General features: G+C 40.0%; 1 protein-coding gene across 2 annotated transcripts in view; it reads left to right on the top strand.

Moving 5' to 3' along the window:
- The window catches only part of large1 (LARGE xylosyl- and glucuronyltransferase 1), a 106,738-nt gene extending 84,958 nt beyond the window's left edge, over positions 1-21,780 (top strand). For both annotated transcript variants that reach the window (XM_030045566.1, XM_030045568.1), the window contains exons 10-15: positions 2,373-2,528; positions 10,959-11,122; positions 16,299-16,577; positions 16,814-16,960; positions 18,323-18,518; positions 19,683-21,780. In XM_030045566.1, coding sequence (XP_029901426.1) covers positions 2,373-2,528; positions 10,959-11,122; positions 16,299-16,577; positions 16,814-16,960; positions 18,323-18,518; positions 19,683-19,880 — 1,140 coding nt within the window. In that variant the 3' untranslated portion in view covers positions 19,881-21,780. The remainder of the gene's footprint in view (positions 1-2,372; positions 2,529-10,958; positions 11,123-16,298; positions 16,578-16,813; positions 16,961-18,322; positions 18,519-19,682) is intronic.
- Positions 21,781-22,306: the final 526 nt, after the last annotated feature.

Below are 22,306 nucleotides of genomic sequence, written 5' to 3' on the forward strand. Positions count from 1 at the left end.
CTTGGCTGTTCAGCAATGTACCGGTGCAACCTCCTCATTTTCCATTTTTTTCATAAAATAGCTTTTTCCAGTTATTAGGCTACTTTGTTTTTGTCAACACTGTCACCGTAATGTTTTTTTTTTTTTTTTTTGAAAAACATATTTTTGTATTAAAGAGACTATTACTTCAATAACTCAACATCACCAAAGAAACATATTGTAAGCATATTCATTTAAAACCAATATAACTGCCTCTGGCGGTGGTGACACTAATCTGACGGTGGTGACAGTTGCCTCATTAAAACATACATTTCCAAAATTTATACCACTCAAGTCAATGGCTTCTTGCTTAACAACTTTATTTAACTATTTGGTACAAAAAATAAGAATCTTGAGCTCTGTTATAAGCATTTTTCAGACTTCAGTCATCACCGTCACACAGAAAACCTGACGGTGGTGACGTCTGACGGTGGAGACAAAAACCTGCTCTTTCACATGATAAGCATGAGTTGTTCACATTAGCCAGCTTGTTTCCCTCCTGTTGCTACCTACATCAGACCTCTTCTTAAAAAGTATACATTGATTCCATAATCTAATTTAATATTTTTTATACAGAAGTGACGGTGTTGACAATTTATGGTTGTGACAGTAGCAGTGTCCCAAAATATGAAGAGATTTAAGAGAAAATAGAAAACTTCCAGGAGCCTGAGCGGTCTTGAAGCATGCAGTAGAGCTGAAGGTTTGAAAAGGGCTCCTCAGGAATGTAACTGACCTTGTAGTTTTTTTATTATTATTTTTTAAATAAATATCTGACGGTGGTGACGAATATCTGGGACACATTTTGAGTAACCACAAAATAATAGTAAATATTGTTCAAAACCCATTGTTTGTAGTTTTTAATACATATTATGATGTACTCTTTCATGTGGTAAAGATATTATTCAATGAAATTATTACTTTTTGTTGTTTTAATCAAGTTGAAATGATTATCTCCTATCCGAGGACAACTGGTTTTGTAGGTCATGGGCCAACATATAATCATTAAATTAATACAAATTAAAAATAAACCTATGAAAAAACCTTACAAATGTGCAAAGGACCCCCTGATTATGCCCTTGATTCTTTTTATTCATTAAAATGTTGTAAATTTCCAGCAGAAATAGCATTTTTCTTAGTGGGACATGATTTATCCAAATTCCCAAGAATTAGTGAAAATGTGAAAAGCCCCCTGATGTGCAGCCCCCTGAGTGAAAAGCCCCCTGATGTGCAGCAGCTCATGGATTATTCTTTATTTGTACCTGAGAACTCTGCCTTTTTGGCATAATAACAATAATAATAATGATAATGATCATAATAATAATAATGAACAACTTTTTTGGTGGCCCAGATATCCTCAGTACAACACTGTCTCTTGCTAAATTTTAATACTGCAGCCCTCTTTGCCTCCTCCAAGAGCACTGTGTTGTGGTAGGGTGAGTATGTTAGATTATGTATTGATACTTGAAAACAAAAACCAGTGCTGACAGGTTCATCTCTGGCACATGGCCACCACAAAATAGAAAGTTGATCAGTGTATAATTGGTCTCTAACATTGCACCTGTGTCTTGCCTTTTATTTGGTGATGCACAGCTCAGTAAAGTAGTAACATTGCACTCAATTCTAGTCGCCAGTTGTGAAAAACAAACTTGAAACTCAACATTATTCAGTTTTCTTCAAGTATGTGTGTGTTAATAGTATTTTTTAAAAGTGACTTGGCACTTTTAAATTGGAGATGTGTTAAAGCTGCCTTACACAGGGCACTGAACTCACAACTGCCTTAAGACCTGAATCCCAAAGGATACACTACAACCCCAACTCTTTGGGGTTGTAGTGTATTTGGCCCTTTAACTTACTGTAGATTCTGTTTTAAATCTGATTTAATGCCCCTGCCATAGGTCATGCTATCTTGATTGACAGGCTTTGGGGTGTGCTCTGAAACGCTTCTCCTCCTGTCTGTTAAATTGGAAGTTTCAGTTCCATTGGCAACCATATTTCATCAATGCACTCATATAAATTGTAGAAAAAGGGTGATTTCTTGATTTCGTGACTTTTTTTTTTCTTTCCACCTCCACAGCAGTCATTATTTTCTGATAAAGGATGACCTCGGAGTGGATTATTATGCCTTACCTTACATGGCTTCACTTTCTGAAAGATGTATATACTGGTTATGCACAGCTATATAAACGATGGCCCTGGCAAACTAACCACATTGAACAAATACTTTGACACTACAAAAAGGCTCTCTAGTGATGCAGCAGAAGCCTGTCAGGTCTCGTTGGGTTTAAGCTGCCCTCACAAGCTCTAATATGTCTCTCCTTCTGTCTCCTGTGTGTTTCTCTGTCTTGTTTGTGCAGGTCATCCACTGGAACTCTCCTAAGAAGTTGAGAGTGAAGAACAAGCATGTGGAGTTTTTCCGTAACCTCTACCTGACCTTTCTGGAGTATGACGGCAACCTGTTGCGGCGCGAGCTCTTTGGCTGCCCCAGTGAGGCCGACCACAACAGTGAGAATGTAGGTGGAACCAATTCCAGGGTCTAAAACCATATTGGCCATGTGATATTAATAATGCTGGAAATGGGGTTTTGTGGATGGTGTAACGCACTTAAATGTCATTTACTCACCTTCTGAAATCTGATAAAGCATTTACACACCTGCCCAGAGGTAAGTAAATGCTCATGACAGGAGAGACTACAAAGAAGCGCTCCCTCTAACACAAATCCTGACTGGTACTGTTTCTGTGACAGATAACATAGATACACACAAGATGAGCATATGACAGTATTTTAAATGTGTGCTTTCTCTTGATGATTTGTTGATTAAAAGACAATAAAATAAGCAGCTGTCAGTCCGTATGTACATATGAAGCCCCCCCAATCCATATAGTTGGATCTCACATCTAACAGTTTTAGCCAAGTGGTAGCACAGCAAGAAGTTTATATTAGCATGTTGCAGGCTTAGTGCAGCAGTGAGTTCTGATCACTAGAAGGGTTTGGGTGATCAAACTCTATTTGTAATCAGAGTCAGTCATGCTTTCAGGTTCAAAAGATCACAAAAACCCAAAGGTGAAAAAAATGTGGGTTTGGAATGGAAATGAGGGCTACATTTCTGTTGGATTGCTGGGATTATTTTGCTCCCCCTTGACCTCTAATATGAAAATGTGGTGAAGCTGTAGAGTTTCAGCTACAAGGTAAGCTGCTTTGAATGAACTAGCTCAGTGCCTATGTAAAGTCTATAGTGGAAAGAAGACCCACAATGATTATTCTCAGCTTAAATATAATAATACTTGATGGGCAGGCTGCTTTGGAAGCTGCTGATGAGCAGTTTTGAGGTCTTGCTTGTAGCTCTACTTAAATGACACTGGAAAAAAGTTTAAGGTCCTCATAACATAATGCTACTTCAAACACTTTCTGGAATTAACTTTCAGAAAAGAATAATTGATGAGTTTTTTGTTAACTGGCTGACCATGCAGTGTGGAACTGAGTTGTGTTAGGGTTTATGAATCCTTTTACTTACCACCTCATCTCTGGATAGGAAGGGTAGTGGTGGTGCTCTAAGGTTTTTGCTCAGTGTCTATGAACTGAATGCTGAGTGATCCTGTAGCGTTGTCAGGACAGTTTTTTTTTTGTTTTTTTTTTTGCATTGTGCAGAAAAAGACAGACAATCACAGGAATGTTCGTGACTGTGTTTTGTTATCAGTCATTCACAGCACCGCACATGTGCTAAGTTCCTCAAATGAGACAGCATAAATGTGGGGAACATTTCTCCTTGTCTTGTTTTCTCCACACATTGTCTATGCTCATGTCATTTTATAAAGTTTTGTCTAAGTACGCTTGGCTGTCCCCATAAAGTTTGTCAGTCATCCATCATTCTTGATTGGCATTGGGCATCATTTATTGCAACTGGCAGCTGAACAGTCTTGACTGAGACTGGCCGTGGTGTAGGCACATGGTTTGCTGCTGGCTGTTTGATAAAGTGGAAGGAGTTAGGGGGATTTAGTCACAAGTTTCTGGTAGACTAGTTTGGTGAAGTCTTTTTATGCAAATTCCCAGTAATTGCTGTCAATCGACCAATCACAGCCCATATTTTCACTGCCTACGTAAATTACTTTAAGCAGTTTATGATAGATAGAATAATCTTTTTTGATCTGCTAAAGGGGAAATTCAAATGATTTTTTAAAAGGAAATTAAAGGGGAAGGGGATATTGAAAAAAAGATACAAAAATAGCCAACAGCCAGCTTGCAGATGGCTATATACTTTTTTTTTTTTTTTTTTTCCCTGAAAGTCACTTGAAAATATTGGCAGTAACAAATTACATTTTTGGGAGTTTGTTTTCAAAATGTTGAAAATGTAGGATGAACCAGGTGCAGCTCTTTTCCTAGAGAAACTTGTGTTGATATGCAGAATGTATTTGAAAGAATAGAATGCAGCTGTCTTGATGGAGTTGTTTTATCCCCTCATTTTGTTATAGAACTTTAATAAGGAGCCCCAGACCTCAATGCCACAAATAGAAAATTACATAGTAGACTCAAATGTCATTTATTCTGTTTTCTCTTTGTAACATCACCTTTTATTTGTTTTGGGCTTTGTGTGTGTATTGTAGGAGACAAGGTGTAACATATGGGTATGATTTATTTATTTATTTATTTTACAGTCTACTATGGTACACACACACACACACACATGCACACACATACATTTGCTGTAGCCGTTTTGGTTACTCGTGTCTCCTTCTCTTCAAAGGTTTCCTTCTATTAAAGGGATAGCTCAGCCATTTTGCACAGTTTGATATTATTTGACTTCCCCCTTATCTGATTTGTAAGACAATAGAGGTGGTTTGTAGGGTGCCCACCAGCATAACTTTGAGGGGAAAAAGATATTCTTTATCAGTGCCCTGCTAACATTCTTACAAAGACCCACCACATATATTTTACCACTGCGGAGACAGCTGTTACGTTTGTCCTCATAGATGTGTTCAATGAAGAAAATAAACTATAGCAAACTTAAACAATCTCCTTCCACCTCTGTGGTGGCTTCTGCTCCTCTGGTGTGGACTGATAGAGGAAGTGCAGAAGTTATTGGATCTCTCTGGATGTTGATAACAGGAAAAATGGAGTTATAAACAGTAATATAACAGTAATAAACCTTCTTTGAGTGGATTAAGGCAGTTATTTTAAAGATCATTAGCTGGGGGGAAGTCCACCTCAATGGCAGGAGGCTAACAGTTAGCATTTGGAGCATCCAGCCAGTATCAAGCATCTCAGTGATGATGATACAAAAAAAAAGTATTGCTCCTGTCTTTAGCGGATAAGTAAAAGATTTTTTTTTTCTTTAATGCCGGAGGCCACCTTAGAAAGCATGGTGTTGTCCTGATCCCCTCATTTCTAGTGGCACAATCTGAGGACATGCAGGCCGACTCCAAGTCTAATATCTGAACAGCCAAATGCAGTTTTACATTTTCCTGAAGCCCGGATGTACCACAGCTCTGAATTGCAGCTTTAGCTTTAACTTTAGCTTATTGATTTTTTTTCTCTAGTGTGTTAAGGAATTCTCAACAGCCAGCTGCAGTAAGTGCCCAATATACTCTGTTAAAGAAACGGAAACCACAGGTTACTGGAAGTACTCTAGGCTCCACAGTGAAAACATAAGGTACACACACACACACACACACACACACCCTGTCAGAGCAGAAGTAGTGCATTACCTATCCAAAGTCATAACTCACTATTTGGCGGTTTGATGAGTCTGCCTTTGTCAGCTGGGATATGATTGCTTAATTTGAGTCTCAGTGGGAGGAAGATGTTGAGGTGAGGGGTTAATGGGCTGAACCACAGAGCCTGCCACTCCAAATAGACAGACTCATTCACTCCATCTGTGTCTGCCTGTAGGATAATAAGGACAAGGTCAGCTAGGGGAAAAACACAGCCCTCACCTCCCCACCACAGGGTTCAGGTCACACAGAGACCTCCAACAAGATGTTTCATCTCAGTCAGGCCTGACCAATCACAGGTAGTTGTGTGGGGTCTGCATAATGAGGTCACATTTCCTCTCAGGCACACAGGCAGTCAGCCTTGTGGGGTCTTAGACACTGGAGAGACCAGGAGGCAGAGTGTCAGGGCTGGGTCAGGGAGGAGCCTACCTCATAACCTGGACCAGGTGCCTGGATATTAGGAGGGAGAGTGCCTCTCTGTTAAAACAGAGACAGAGATGGGCTCATCACATGTGAAGCATATGGACTCTGTATCATCCAAGTAGAAGTCGACCCTCCCCTCACCCCTCTCAGCTCCTAACCCACTGAAGGTCACAACTGATCCGGAGTGTTTTTAGAGAGATAGCCCACCACGCACAGTGGAATTATGAAAGTGCCAGCTCCACGGTCAGTTAATTAATCACATTATAATTTTTCAACACGATTTGCCCGTCTTTTTTTGCCACCAGTCAACTCCAATGTGTCCTTAACTCAGGAAATAGTTTGCTCACTCAATTTTTCAGAGTTTGAGCAGCGATTTAAATCCCATTAAAGTGATGATTAGCCTAATGGAGTCACTCAGGGATTGGCTCTAGCAGCGGACTTCAGCCCAGGGTCTTCTAAGAGCCCTGATGCCACTGCAGCTCAGTCACTCCCAAAAGTTAAAGTTATCACACTACTCAAAGTAGAGCAAAGCCACAGACACGAAGGCTGTACTGACAACTCCACACCCCTTTTTTTTTTTTTTTTTTTTTTTTTTTTTCACTGTTCCAGCAGAGCCCCGAGGCAATAAAACGATTTGCTGAGCTTCTGCGTTTCTGCTGCATTCTATGAGCACATCTTGACTTGGGCTGAAAGCAAGGCAGATAAACCTAGAACAGTATGTTTACATGTTCTCATTGTGAGAAACTTGATCAGTGGGTCTCTCTATTCTGGTTGTGGGTGGTGAGGCTCCAAATAAATCTGTGACTGCATTTACATGGACTTGAGTATCCTGGACTCATCCCGGTTTTGATCATATTCAGAATGTGGCATTTACCTGGAACACAGAGAAATCTGGTTATTTTTATCCCCGTCGACATGGTAAATACTAGTATCCTGGTTACTGATTACCAGTGTTGGGACCAATTACTCACAAAACTAATAAGTTACAATTACTAATTACTTCTGTAAAAAAGTAATTTTGATTACTACTCAATTACTGCTGCAGAAGAGTAATTCAATTACTGGGGAAAGTAATTTTTATGATTACTTTTTTTCTTTTCTTAAATCCTCTTATTAATGCACATATTTTTGCGTTGCTGTTGCAGTGTGGACATTGCTGTCAAATTTCATCTATCACTGTCAGTGTTGGCCACGTTACTTTGAAAAAGTAATTCATTACAGTTTAAAGTAGTGATGCCAGCTTGTCCGGGTGGGGAATTGAACCCCCGGTCTTCTGTATGGCAGGCGGAGATACTATCCGGTCTGCCGCTGGGGAACACGTACGCTTTTTGTAATTTGCTCAGTCTTTCTCCATGCATGTTGATAAGTTACAAAAAACTGCAAAGTCCGACCGGTTTGAAAATTGACACACCGCTTTTTCTCCACAAGAAGCACATTTTTCGAATAGGATAATAAAATAATAATAATAATAATAATAAGTATTAGTAGTAAGTAACGGCTAGTAACGGCGCATTTTATTCTCAGTAACGGTAACGGGGGAAACAGTAATTTCTTTGATTACTCGTTACTGATAAAAGTAACGCCGTTAGTAATGCCGTTTCTTTGTAACGCCGTTACTCCCATCACTGCTGATTACTGCATGCTATTTGTGCAGGTACCTGTGATGTTTACCACACGAACAGTAATTTAGAAATTGTTCATCTGGTTTTCCGCTGTAACTGTTAACCTTAAATTAATTTGACCGTGGCTATTGAAAATGAGACCACATCGGCTTATAGAGGGCTTAGCACTCTGTCAGGCTGTCACTGCCACCGCCCAGGACAAGGGAGCAGAGGATGAAGATACGCAGCCATGACTGGTGGGATGGGGTCATCATGGAGTGGAGAGAAAATTTGTAGAATTAAGCAGGATCAGATGTATATATGCAGCAGTACCTTATCAGGTTTCTCAAAACCGGGATAAGGGCTCATCCATGTTTCATGAATCAGGATGTGATGTTTATAGGCGCAAACACACAAACGGGATACTTCAAAAACTCGATCATAACCAGGTCCATAGAAGCACAGTCTGTGTAGTGGTCTATAGCTCCAAAGTTTTGCTTTTGTGATTCTAGTGGATTTGATGTACACATCACTGCCGCAGTTGAACTTAGACCTGCAGCTAATGAATATTTTCATTTTCAGTTATTTGAAATTAATTGGTCGATTAATCATTTCATCTATAAAATGTTAAATGAATGCTCAGTTCCTAATGGTATCTAGAATGGAGATAGTCCTGTATACTGCTGTAACTTGCAAAACATCATGATTTTATTCACTAAAGAACAGTAATGTTTGACCGTCATCAGACAAATGAGAAATACGATCAACAGGACAGGACGCCAAGCAAACAATCAAGAACTGACACATTACAACATGTCAGTTATTATTCAACATCACACTAGCTGTGCAACAGCTGATCATTTCTTCAGGATAGCATTTTATGTTTTTTGTTTTGGTTTTTTTTGTGTGTGTGTGAATAAAACTTTTTCAAGTTTCAGCACTGTACAGGACAACCTCCTTTCTGCATTTGTTGTGTTTTTGTTCCTACACTCCTGCAGAACAATGACTCACGTGTGCAGAAGTTGTTAGTTAGCATTTTGTAATTATATGAACCTTAGCAGTTGTGAAGCTATAACCAAAAAATGGTGGAAACAAGTATTTTTGATAAATGACTAAAGCAATTAACAAATTAAGAGATTAGTGAATTAACATTCATTTCCTGTCGATTGACTAATCTATTAAACAACTAATTTTTTTTCGGCATTAGCTGAAATCAAGTTAGATAGACCTGAGAGCAGCATGTTTCAGTTTGGGTAGCAGTGTAATTGCTGCTTAGTTTAGACAGAGTACACTCAATAAAAATATCCACTCAGTATGCCACTCATAACTGCACCGTCAGCCCAACCTCACTGTACTGAGTGACAGTGCTTCTGCTCCTCAGTGAATCCACATAGTTCACTGCGTCATAACAGTTTTGATTAAATCCAGGATCTGTTAGGTAGTGGGGAGGTGTTAAATCTCCCTGTGGAAACTGAGTTGGAGCAGAACTGGTGTTTGATCCATATATTTCCCTCTCATCTCCCTCCGATTTCATCAAAGATTGCGTTAAAAGTTAAACCAAAGAGTAGTACGCAAATCCCTAATGTGTTTGCCAGCTGAATCTGAATACTGATCAAATGTCATTAGTGTGAGAGTTGGTCTTCCTCTGGGAGAAGGACATCAATAACATAGTATACTGATGAAAATGGAATAACAGTTATTACACTGGGACAATTGGTTTATGAGAAGAGGGTGTTGTTTAAAAATAGTAATTCATAATCATATGTCAATTTTCTTTCTTTAGGTTAGGGCCCATTTTATAAGTAAATTAGTATATTCAGTAAGTAGTACTCAAGTATTGATATTTAATTTGTGCTATTCCTGAATTCAGTGTTAATTTAGTTTAAGTTTCAGGTTCTCTACATTAAAAGCTACAGTATAGAACTGTTACGCATACATAAACAATTGTCACAATGTACCAATAAAACTCACCATTTTGCATTTTCGCAGACATTAGAAAGCTGGTGTCTGTGGCAACATTACCACGCTGGTGCACAGTTTGCCTTAAGTGATGCGTTTTACATCAAGAAACTCTATTGGAACTATATAATTGAAATTATAGCATGGTTAATTACCTTGTAATGCGATTCCCTAACTCTCTAAAGAAAGAAAAAAATCTCCATGGCTTTATGGCACAAAAATGCATTGCTTTATGGGGCAAAACAAAAAGAGGGTGCTGGTCCTCCTGTACAAATTAAGGCACAATTCTGGTATTTTTCAACCTGGGCCCTATTTTCCGCCTCCAAATTTTTTGACATTGGTCCAGTGTTGAGAAAGAATGTTTCAGCCGACAGCTGCAAAACAGGCTGCAATGTGATCAAACAATTCCGGCTGTCAAATTGTGTCCACTAAAAGTTCTTGTTTTTGCTGCTTACAGGCTCAGATTGTTATTCCAAGTGTCTGACAACATTATGGAAAGGATCCCTACAGAGATAGACGTTTTTCTTGACATCTGATAACATTACCTCCACTCTTTTGGCAGCAGGTCCCTCCACTTTTGGAGCAGCTTTTTTCTTTAGGGTAAAAGCGCTTTGGTAGAGGATTTCTCCCCCTCTTTGGCTGGCAGTTGTAATCCTGGTCAAAATGGTCACTGCAGACCCAATGGCCTGCAAGATGCAGTGTACGGGCAAGAGTGTTCTAGTCCATTAGTAGCACAACTAGCTACAGTTTAAGTGTTTCCCTGTCCAACAAAGGTAGTCTGCTGCACAAAGTGTGGGGCATCATTTTGTTACCACAAGTCAGAGATGTGCACTCAAACTGTTGTTTATATCTTTTAGATATCACTACATGCTTTCTGTACGCCTTCTACATGAGTGTTAGGGTTATCTCAGGCATGATTACATTGCAGCCAATTCTGGACCATGTCCAAAAATGTATGTACCTCTCAGTCATTTGGACCCCAAAAGGTGGAAAACTAGGGCCCTGGTTGAAAAGTACTGGAATTATCCTTTAAGTTAGCACTTTAAGAGATGATGTGAATACAGAAGTTAACAGTTAAAACCTGATGGAAAAATCTCTTTCAGCATGTTAATCCTCTTGAGTAAATCCAAAGAAAAATAATTTTACTGAAGAAGCAAAGATCCTCTTTTCGACAAGAAGCAGTGCAATTCATGGGAGCTACGGTCTTACTTTTGAGAAACACTTGCTCCAACAGTTGGTCTCTCTTCACAGCTCCAGAAGACGCTGTCAGAGCTGGACGAGGATGATCCGTGCTACGAGTTTCGTCGGGAACGATTCACTGTCCACCGAACACACCTCTACTTCCTCCACTACGAGTACGAACCCAGCCCAGATCACACCGACGTCACCCTGGTTGCCCAGCTTTCAATGGACAGGTACAGCATAACACAAAATCAACACAGTGTTCAGTGGCATGTATCCAGAGAGGAGAAAAGGGTTTCATGTCATTGTTTGTGTAATAATATGGACCTGGCAGGCTGCCAGCCCCCAAAAATCTAAATATCAATGACAGTCAACAAGTCAACAAGCTGGACCTCTGCTTTTTAATTTCAGTTATTTTTCTGTGAGGACATGTTATCTGTCTAAGTAACCTGAAACAGTTAGACCAAGAGCTAAACATAGCAAAGCCTAGCCTTAAACCATAACCACATCTGTTTTTTGATATTAAAAAGCCAGCAGAATGTTTCAACACAACGTCTGTTTGGATTTACCAGAGCAAACATAATATCTAACAAAAGCACCTCGGGTGAATTTGAATCTTAAGGGGCAACCTGGCAATGTAAAGCAAACATTCTTCTATATGTGGCAATGCCAAAGTATCAATAATAGTTGAACAGCCAGTGACAAGAAAATCAAGTCAAGAAAATTGGGGGCAGCATCAAGGATGACAAGTGAGATTTAACAAGAGGCCAGTGGCCCTGTTGACTTCCACACCTGTCATCAAGATAATGTCGATGAAGGCACTAAATGTGTAAGGAGGACATGGCTGCACTGGGTGTTTCCTCAACTTTTATGAAGCTGAACAGCATAGAAAAAACAAAAAAATTTCCTGGATTTAAAAAAAAAAAAAAAAAAAATGCATGATGGTGATTGGGTTCATTTATGGGCCATCAAACAGCATGGTTTGTAAGTGTGTGAATCGTGGGGAAGATATCTGCAGCTGTCCGTATCCCACTGACACCATGTCAAGAGACAATGGGGTATATAGAGGCATCAATCTGATAAGCTATGCTAAATTGAGCTTTTACTGGATTTTAAACACCCCACTGTTGTCAGATATGGTTAGATTTAATAAAGATCATTAGATTATCGCTGAAAATGCACAGACAATCCCAAGATTTTACCATGGAAGTTATCACTTTGCTATTTATATGCTAATTTTACTGTTTGGTTTCATCGTTCACAGTGAGCAGCATGATTGTAAGAAAATTTCTACAGTGAACACTGTTTATGTGAGCACTCATTTCCTTTCAGGTTCATAAGGAACCAATGTCTCCAAGGTTATTTAATCATAAACTTATCTGCTGCCTCTCTAGCTTTCCCTCTCTTCATTTTTCTTCTCATAATGCCATCGTTTTGTTTGAGTAACTCAGGGTTATTACTGCAGCTTTGTTGAATTGGATGGAATAAATGTGTAAATTAAATTCAAACAAGGGATTTCAACTCATCCTAAGTGGGCAGAACACAGGAAAATATTAAATCTCAACAACTCAACTAACTTTGCTGTTATTTCATTATTTCATTGCTCTCACCAATACACTGTAGACTCTTCAGCCCTCATCTACAGGAGCATAGTTTAGTAAGCCCATGCAACCTGAGAAAATTCAGTTGAGTTGGAACATGGGAAAAAGGTGATCAACAAATAATCAAAAAATGACTGGAACATTAGTGAGAAAAAAAGCAAAAGAAAAAAATGTAAAAATTAGCACTAATGCTGGATCAGTGTGAGATTTCGTGTGTTTACATGCTTGTGAAGGGCTTCTGAATGCAGCTCAAAACCTGAGCAAATTCACTTGATTTCTCTCAAAAACCTGAGGATGAAGATAATGAACAAATTAGCAATAAATGACCCAAATAATTAGCAATATATTAGTAAAAGAACATTACAAAAAAAAAAAAAAAAAAATAGAAAGCAAACAAAATCCCCAAAACTTTCAGAAACAAAATTATCAGAAATTTTGTTAAACATTAAAGGAAAAATTGTGAAAAATTAAATCACAAGAAAATTACCACAAAATTTTATTTAAAAAAATAAACAAATAAAAAAACCTGCAAAAAACAAACAAACAAACAAACAAACAAACAAACAGACAAAACCCCGGATTTCAAAGAGTTAACCTTATTAACTGTAGGTAACATATTATCATGTGGATTAACCTTGAAGCCACTGACATTCATATAAAAGACCAAAAAGCCTATTTAGACCTGCTATAACTGTAAGGGCCCACTCACATTGTCAAGTTTGTTCCACGCCCAAGAACGTTTGCCCCTAAAATCCGGATTATTTGACCAGAGTGATCGCTCCGTTCCATGCTTGAATACAGTACACTTCCCCCGGCTGGAGGGGGTGTGCTTCAGCACGGTACAGGCGCATACACGAGCACATGCACGGTCACGCACGCAGCGCGTGTTGTTGTCTGTGTCATTGTCCGTAAGTAAGCCCAGACTTTAAAGCTCATGGGCCTCATTGAGACACACACAGACACACACACAGTCTCTGGATAATGAAAATCCAGCAGTCTCTAACTGCCTCTCAAGTTACTGTTGTCATCCATACAAGTGAACTTGTTGCTGCTTCTCAGATGTCATTGACTAAATGGAAACACCAGCAGAGATGACACTGATTTCAAATTTGAAATGACAGTTCCAACTCTAAGCTGTTAGCATCTCATTCCAGCCAATAAAAGTGGAACACGATAGTCAGTAGCAAGGTTTTGATCTGCAGTGACACTGAGTCCTTCTCACCCCACTTTCTGACTGTTGACATCTTAATCCACTTTAATAGACACAGTCAAACCTCTGTAGGTGGTACATTTAACGCTGGTGCATAAATTAGATGGAAAATTGACTTTGAAGAAATGGAGGCAACACATGGTTGAAGGAACCATTAAATGCAGATAGGATTATATTTATCTATTTGTTTTGCTATTTACCAAGCAGAAACAACTAAAGAGAAACCCTGCTTGGGTGTTAGATGATGCTTTTTATCTTTCTTCATCTCTTTGTTTGTTGTATTATGTTTAATAAGTTGACTTGTTGCAATCCCTAACCCTATTCACTGTTTCTCCTACCTGTTATTTCTTTGTTTCTGCTATTGCAACAACCCAGTTTCCCTGTGGAGATTACTTAAGTTTCATCTCATATAAAATAGAAAAGAAAAAGAGTTATGGGTAAGATGGCTCATGGGACAACAGTGCAACAATAAAGAATGACACTTCAGATTCATAAGAGTCTGTTTTTTGATATAAGACAAACTACCTACCCTAATTCAAAGGTCTTCAACCCTCCAGGCTCAGAGCTCTTTTGGTGAGATTTATTTATTTATGTATTTATGTATTCATTTATTTGGGTTTTTTGTTTGTTTGTTAATGGGGGGTGGGGGAGGAGGGACCTGCGGTGCCATGTGAATGCAGTCAACTAGCTGGTTAAGTCTTAAGTCTTAAAATAGGAAGACTCTTTGATAGGATTTTTCACAGTTTTTCATGATTACAGAAGAAAATCCTAACTACCTTTAGGAATCCTATCCTGTCTTACTTAATCCTAACTTATCTGAGGTTAGAAAATCCTAAATCGTCAGTCCAACACCATAATCAACTTGTATGTTTGTTAATTAGTAACCAATGCTACTTTTCTCATGTTTGTCAACTAAACATTGCTTCAATCGTTGTTTTTTCTCAAAGAACCTTATGTCTAGTTCATACTCTCCGATCAATAGAAACTGCCAATTTAAGAAGATCACACCAATGGCACAAAAACAATGACAAGCATTTAAGTTGAAGACAGATTTAGAGTTGTTGCTGACTTCTAGGGAAAGTTAAAGATATTCTTAGCCCAGGAGAGAAGTTTGTATCTACTAATGACTATTTTGTCTTCAAACATCATTCACATTGGTCGGGTCTGCCATAAGCCTTTTGTAGAATAACTTTGACCTGATGACAATTAATTGTTATTTTTTTATTTATTTATTTATTTTAAGTTATAAAAGAGGAGCCATGCAGATTAAACAAAACAACTAACACAACCTGGTGACAAAGTGAAAATGTTAGGATGGTCTAACCCTTATCCTAAAGTTAGCAGAGTTTAAGATTTTGGGAAGCTGGGATGCTTGTGTAATATACTTTCCCTATCTTAAGTTAGGATAGGCATGTTAACTTACAAAAGTGATCTGTCATGACCATTTTCTAAATTAGGTCCTAACCGTAATTACCATGGTTACCAAACAGCTAATATAGGATTTACAAGTTAGGATGCGTTTGTAATAGGGTGCCTGGTTCCTCAGGACTGAACACCTCTGCCCTTACAACTACCTTAAGACCAAACATGAAAAGAAATTTGTTGTGAAAGCTTGCAAAAGTAGGTGAAAGAAGTGAATGAAGTGAGATTTAAGCAACTTGAGAGGCTTTTGAAATTATTCAGCAGGGCTCTGTCTAGGAGTTTGTCATCTTCTCTCCCCTTTTAGTATTTACAGCAGGAGAAATGTCCACTGAGTGTTTTTGTGACCAATAACACTGGCCAGAGATAAATGACCAAAAAGTTTACAAAAGCCAGATTCTCCAAAGAAGACATTGGTGGTGCAACCTAGCCAAGAAAAATGGCCAGTCAGTCAAGAGTAAAACTATAATGCTGTTGCAGTGTTACGAGATACTACGTTATGTCATTATTCTGTACACTTGAAAATAAAAAGAAAATATCAACCTAAACAGCTCATCATGGTGGCTATGGCCATCCCCGTGATCCTTTCTGTGGCAGGTTAGGTGAATTGGAGATACTAAATTGCCCCTAGGTGTGAATGTCATTGTGTGTCTGTCTGCCCTGCAATGGACTGGCGACCTGTCCAGGGTGTTTCACTGCCTTCCGCCCAATGTGTGCTGGGATAGGCTCCAGCAACCCCCCGTGACCCTTGTGAGGATAAGTGGTTTGGAAAATGAATGAATGAATGAATGAATGATATCTTTTGCTACTCATGTCACTTTGGAAGTTGTGAAGTTGGTGCAGGTGCTTCACAATCAGATGAGCAATGTAAAGAATTGGTCAAATGTCTGATGGTATTATCGGTTGAAATTTTCATGTACAGCCATAGCATGCCATAGAGTAACAACTAAATTTCGTTTTGTTTTTGTTTTTTTTCCTGGAAGTAAAAGTAATGGGAATTTTAATCTTTAAAAAGGAAATATGTGAATTGTGATTTGAGATCAAGTAATCACACTCATGGGAATAAAGCAAGATGAAATTTGTCCTTACTTCCTGTCTGAACATAGGGTTGGAACTGCAGAACTACAGTATTGTTTTCTTATTGCTTTATTTTTGGCATTCTCCCCCTGCCCCCTGCAGACTCCAAATGTTAGAGGCCATTTGTAAGCACTGGGAAGGACCCATCAGTCTAGCCCTGTACCTGTCAGACGCTGAGGCCCAACAGTTCTTGCGCTATGCTCAGGGCTCCGAGGTGCTGATGAGCCGTGGTAACGTTGGTTACCATATCGTCTACAAGGAGGGACAGTTTTACCCGGTCAACCTGCTGCGAAACGTGGCCATGCAGCAGGTCAACACACCGTACATGTTCTTGTCCGACATTGATTTCCTGCCTATGTATGGCCTCTACGAGTACCTCAGGTAAGAGGAGAATTAGTAACATTTGAAAAACAGCAGTGGTTAATGTTTTGACCTCAGTATAACCCTTCTAATCAAAGTCATAATTTGAAACTTATTTCCAGGATGGCCTAACTCTGTTCAGCTGCATGTCTGCATTCAAATTCAGACTGATTTTTATGAGATATTTGCTGTTGCAAGGCTATCAATTTCCTTTTTGTGCCAGTATAACCTGAGAATTCTGGTCTGTCTATTCGTAGGAAGTCAGTGGTGCAGCTTGACATGGCCAACACTAAGAAGGCCCTGGTGGTTCCAGCCTTTGAGACACTGCGATATCGCTTGTCCTACCCAAAGTCCAAGGCTGAGCTGCTCTCTCAGTTGGACATGGGCACACTCTTCACTTTCAGGTGAACCACTTTACTATATTGTTGTATCATACTGGTCCTCAACCACGTGCTTCTGAGTCTGTACATTTTCCTTACAACAAAACACTGTAGCACCTAACTTCACTGTTAAGGCCATCCTTTCTGGTTCAAGGTGTGTTAAACAGTAAAATCAGCCGCTGTATATTGTGGCAAGGATGAAAACCGATCAATTCTTGAGTCTCAGTGACATGACTGGAGAACACTGCTGTAATGTTTATCATGTATCTTAGATAAATACTGGCTCAGCTCACTTAACAGATCCTCTGTATCATGTCGTGTTTGGTTGGATTGAAAACCTGCCAAGTTTTGGACCCTAAAGGGATACTTAACCCGTTTTTATTATTTCACTTCCCCCGTTCTGTTAGGTCAATCGTGGTACTATCTTCCTCTCATTGTTACTAAGTACTGGATACTGGCTGGATGCGCCAAATGCTAACTGTTAGCCTCCTGCGGTGCACTTTACCCAAGCTGACATTCTTAAAAATAACTGCCTTAATCAACTCAAATTGTACATGAAAGGTACATGAAATGTGTGTGATAGAGGGAAGTGAAGGAAAAGAAGAAGCTAGTCGCAACATTATTTGCCCACATGCACACGGACTATAGTTTTGCTAAAATTCTTGTTTATAATTACATTTGTCATTTTATCAACATCTGTAAAGATATGGTAACTTAGGCACCTCCTGTATCACTCTGCATTAGAGCAGCAGCAGCCACCACAGGGACAGAAGCAGATTGCTTGAGTTTGTTATCATTTGTTTACTTCACTGAACACATGTACACATGTTGGAAGACAAGAATAGCAACTTTCTCTGGAGTGCTAAAAGATGGTTGGAGTACGTCATAGGCACATTTTAGTTTGGGAAATCGACACATGTAAAGTGATGTTAGACCTTCTTTGAATGGATTAAGGGGGTTATTATAAAGAATGTTAGCTGGGGGGAGGCTAACAATTAGCATTCAGAGCATCCAGCCAGTATTCAGCACTCAGTAACAATGAGAGGAAGATAGCACCACTACTGTCCTACAGAACAGCTAGAGGGGGGAATTTTTTTTTCTTTTCAAAATGGGTGCACTATCCCTTTAATGTGACTTCAAAGTTGAATCATAACTGGGGCAAAAATGTTTTTGGAAATGAAAATGACTGAGCATCACAGGCTGCAGTTCAATTGGTGGTGTCCTCATGCATAAGGCAGGATAGCCTGGAAACCAAAATCAATGTCCTGTTGATATTCAAGTATATTTTAAAGTAAAGGCTGAAGGTAGACATACATCATTTATTTGTACAGTTTTGGCTTCAGTTGGTGTTGACCACATCGTTGAAGTTAGATTTTCTCCCACTAGGTACCATGTGTGGACCAAAGGCCACGCACCGACTAACTTTGCCAAGTGGAGGACAGCCACCACCCCCTACAGGGTGCAGTGGGAAGCTGACTTCGAGCCATACGTCATGGTGAGGAGGGACAGTCCTGAGTACGACCGCCGGTTCGTTGGCTTTGGCTGGAACAAGGTGGCTCACATTATGGAGCTGGATGCACAGGTAACCAACATAGCTCCACTTTCTGAACTTAGGGTTAGGTATCGCAAAGCAAACAACATTTACACTATTATGGGACACTAAAACTCTCCATTGAAAGCCAGACTAAGGAAATTCTCTTAATGTTAGCAGCTCTTTGAGGCAAGGTGAGGCAGGTTTCATTGCAGGTTTTACAGACTAGCCCTCCAGAGGCACTTGAGTAAGACAGGAAAATGTCCATTTTATGAGAGATGGATAGTATTGATTGGCCAAAATCCCAATTTTAATAAAAAGGCCAATATCTGATAATCCACGATCATATCAGCTCTCTTGTATTAGGGTACTTCTATCATCTCAGAACCAGAAAATGTATTTTAGTTAGTTAACCCTAGCACTCTGTCACAAATGTGGAGGCGGACTTCAAAGCTGGTGTCCTATTTTGGGAAATGGGATATTATTTCACCCTCCACCTTAGCTGTTATGTACAACAGTAGTGATACTATTTTCTTCTCATTGTTACTAAGTGTCGGATACTGGCTGGATGCTCCAAATGCTAACTGTTAGCCATCTCAATGGCAGGAGGCTAACAGTTAGCATTTGGAGCATCCCGCACTCAGTAGTAATGAGAGGACGATAGCACCACTACTGGAATCTACACTGCACACCCATAAAGGATACACTTTATGGGTGGTGCTATCTAAGAGGAAGATAGCACCACCACTGCCCTACATAACAGCTAAAGGGGAAGTGAAATAATGTAGATTTTTCAAAAGGGGTGGAGTATCCCTTTAATAGACTCCATAGCTTTACCTTTTATATATCTTAATTCTGCTTCAGATTGTTCAGTGATCGATGAAATTCACACAAAGCAAAGCCCACATTTTGACAGAAAGAGCCTCAGACATACAGTAGCTTTGATAGAACTAGCCTTTTGTTTTTTTTATTTTGTTTTTTGTGATTTCTTTGAAATTTTCACAATTTCTCTAGATAGTTTTGTGCTCATTTGATGGCAGTTTTCTTGTAATTTAATATATGTTTTTGAAAGAAATGAAGTGCATTTGCTCAGGTTTCAAACGGTTATACTACCAAATATTTTGCTGCAGTTGGTCTTTGACTTAGAGACTAGGTTATAAAGTTGTAGTGACAAACTGAGACTGCAGATAGTTTCATAACTTTCTCTCTTTGCAGGAGTATGAATTTGTGGTTCTGCCCAACGCATACATGATCCACATGCCTCACGCGCCTAGCTTCGACATCACCAAGTTCCGTTCCAACAAGCAGTATCGGGTCTGCCTCAAGACCCTGAAGGAAGAATTTCAGCAGAACATGTCGCGGCGCTACGGCTTCGCCGCCCTTAAATACATGACAGCAGAAAACAATAGCTAGCCTCCGCTGCAGACCCTCACTCGCCTGGTCCTGGACTACTGACATGGCCTGTCAACCGGGGAGGGGAGGGCACCAGGTAATGGACAGCTCGTGTTTGGCCATTTGGAGCGTTTCAGATATTTTCAGACTGGAGTTCCTCTGATTCTCTTACAACCTTTGACCCTCAGTATAAAGCAGGCAGGACTCCAAGGGTCATCACGTCCACACTTTGCCCTCTGCTGAATTCAGGAGAGATGCTACATCTGGGACCTGATCATTTCTGCCAGGGTGCAAAAGCTGTGGAAGACAACATGGGTTACTGCTTCTGTTTAGAGCGCCCTGGCTTGGGCCCTGGGCCTTTGGGCCGTCAGTCTCAGCACTGAAGTCGTCCTGCTGTCTGACAAACAACAGAACTGGATTGTGCAACAAGCAAACCCAAAGTGACAGACTTGACTGTTGCCTTGGAAAGCAGACATTCATTGCCTTGCCATATTTGTAAGACCAGTGACTGAGTTGTGGGCTAAGTGTAACATTGTGTGTGTGCGTGTGTGTGTGTGCGTGTACGTATGCGTGTGCAGATGAAAGCTGGAGTGTGTGTATGTGTGTGTGTGTGTGTTTGTCCAAGACAATGCTTAGCAAAAAGCTTAAGGAGAGCCAAGAATGAGGCTTTGAAGCATTGCGGGCTTACATAATGTTTGCACGCTGCGAACGGGAGTGTTTTCCAAGTGCCATGATGTGACAAAAAGCGGCGCTTTTGACTGACAGCACACCAAGATTCACTTTAGCAGAAAACGCAACTCATCACAAAGCAGCAAGATAAGACAAAGCAGCAGCGCCACGAGTAAACATGTCCACACACATTCTGAAAATCTCATTCCGATGAGTGACACATACTAAGATATTAAGGCAGCCAGCCAGGCAACCATCTGCTATTGCTTAATTTGTTTCATAGCTGATACAGATCAAAATAAATCTTCTTACTCCTATGACAAGGGAACTTAAGTGCAAGGATGGCTGGAGGTCATACCAACAGTTGATATTCAGGGTATCTTCACATCACAATCAGTGCACTGATAGGGATTGTGTTTTGCTCTGACAAGAAAACGTGACAGAACTGCCCTCTGTCTTGCAGTTTTTCTGTTTTTCTATGTGTGTGTACTTGTACCATTACCAATGTGGTCTACATACACAGAAAATCTCACACCTAACTCCACCTGGTTAATGAAGCTCCCACAACATATTTTACACCAAGGAGCGAGGCGCCAATCATTCAGCTCACTGTTTACTCTTTTTTTTTTTTTTTTTTTTCCAACAATCAGTATTATTTATCAGTGTGTTTACAGTCCTGACGTCTGGAACAGGAGAGCCAGCGAAGCTGCCGCGTATCCCATTTCATGGACAAAAGAGGATCCGCGGACGGAAAAGGGATTTCAACTCTAGAACAGCATTTCTGTGTAAATCAACCACTTACAGTCAAACGTAGAGATGTTCAGGGACAATCTCTCTCTCTGTCTCTCTCTGTCTCTCTCTCTGTCTCTCTCTCTCTCTCTGGTGGTCATTATACTGGTCTCTCACTCTGTCCAGGAAAGCTGCAAGCAGCAAGACTCAGCTGGCAGGCCAAGCCGACGCCAACCAGCTGCAGAAGGGCTTGATGCAGTCGTGCAGGTGTGCTTGTGTCAACTGTGTGAATGGATTGTGTATGTTAAGTGTGCAGCTGCGTGTGAAGTTTGACTCTGTGTGTGTGTGTGTGTGTGTATGTGAGAGAGAAAGGGAGAGAGAGAGAGAGAGAGAGAGAGAGTGTTTGTGTGTGTGTGGCTTTTGCAAGTGATGTATCCCAACAGGGACTAAGAGGAGATATAGTATGTAACTAGGACAGTGCTGACAGACATGCTGCTACCTGAATAAAAGCAAATGAGTGAAACAGCCGGGTTGTTTCCGTCTTTTATCACATACATATATCTTCATGAACATACAAGAAGCCTGTGAACATTAACATGAAAAATGTCATGTCTCCATGGCATCAGTCAAAATGTTGCTCCTGACTTAAGAGAGGGAATGTAGTCGAGGCTAAAGCCAAGCACCCTGCAGAAGAGCTCCATGTCACCAAGTCATGCAATCTCATCTTCAATGTTAACATTTTGTTTTTCTTCAAACAAGTAAAAAATCTACCAGTGGGATGAGATAATCCAATTTATACAAGCTTCTGATCAAGCAGTCTGATTGGTCGAGAGCCGTGTGTTGTTATTTACTGTAATGTCACAGAATCCACATCACTTTATCTGTATTATTGTGCTACAGCAGCCGTTAAAGTAACAGCTGATTCTGCTCCTGTTAAGCTAGCTAACAACTGACTGCAGCGACCTGAAACAACATCGTCCATGTTGCTGGCAATGGATACCTTTCCAAAGGTAACTATTGGTTTGGATTAGGAGTCTGAAGAAGAAAAC

The sequence above is a fragment of the Myripristis murdjan genome, chromosome 23 (assembly GCF_902150065.1).
Source record: "Myripristis murdjan chromosome 23, fMyrMur1.1, whole genome shotgun sequence".
In the NCBI taxonomy this organism is placed as follows: Eukaryota; Metazoa; Chordata; class Actinopteri; order Holocentriformes; family Holocentridae; genus Myripristis; species Myripristis murdjan.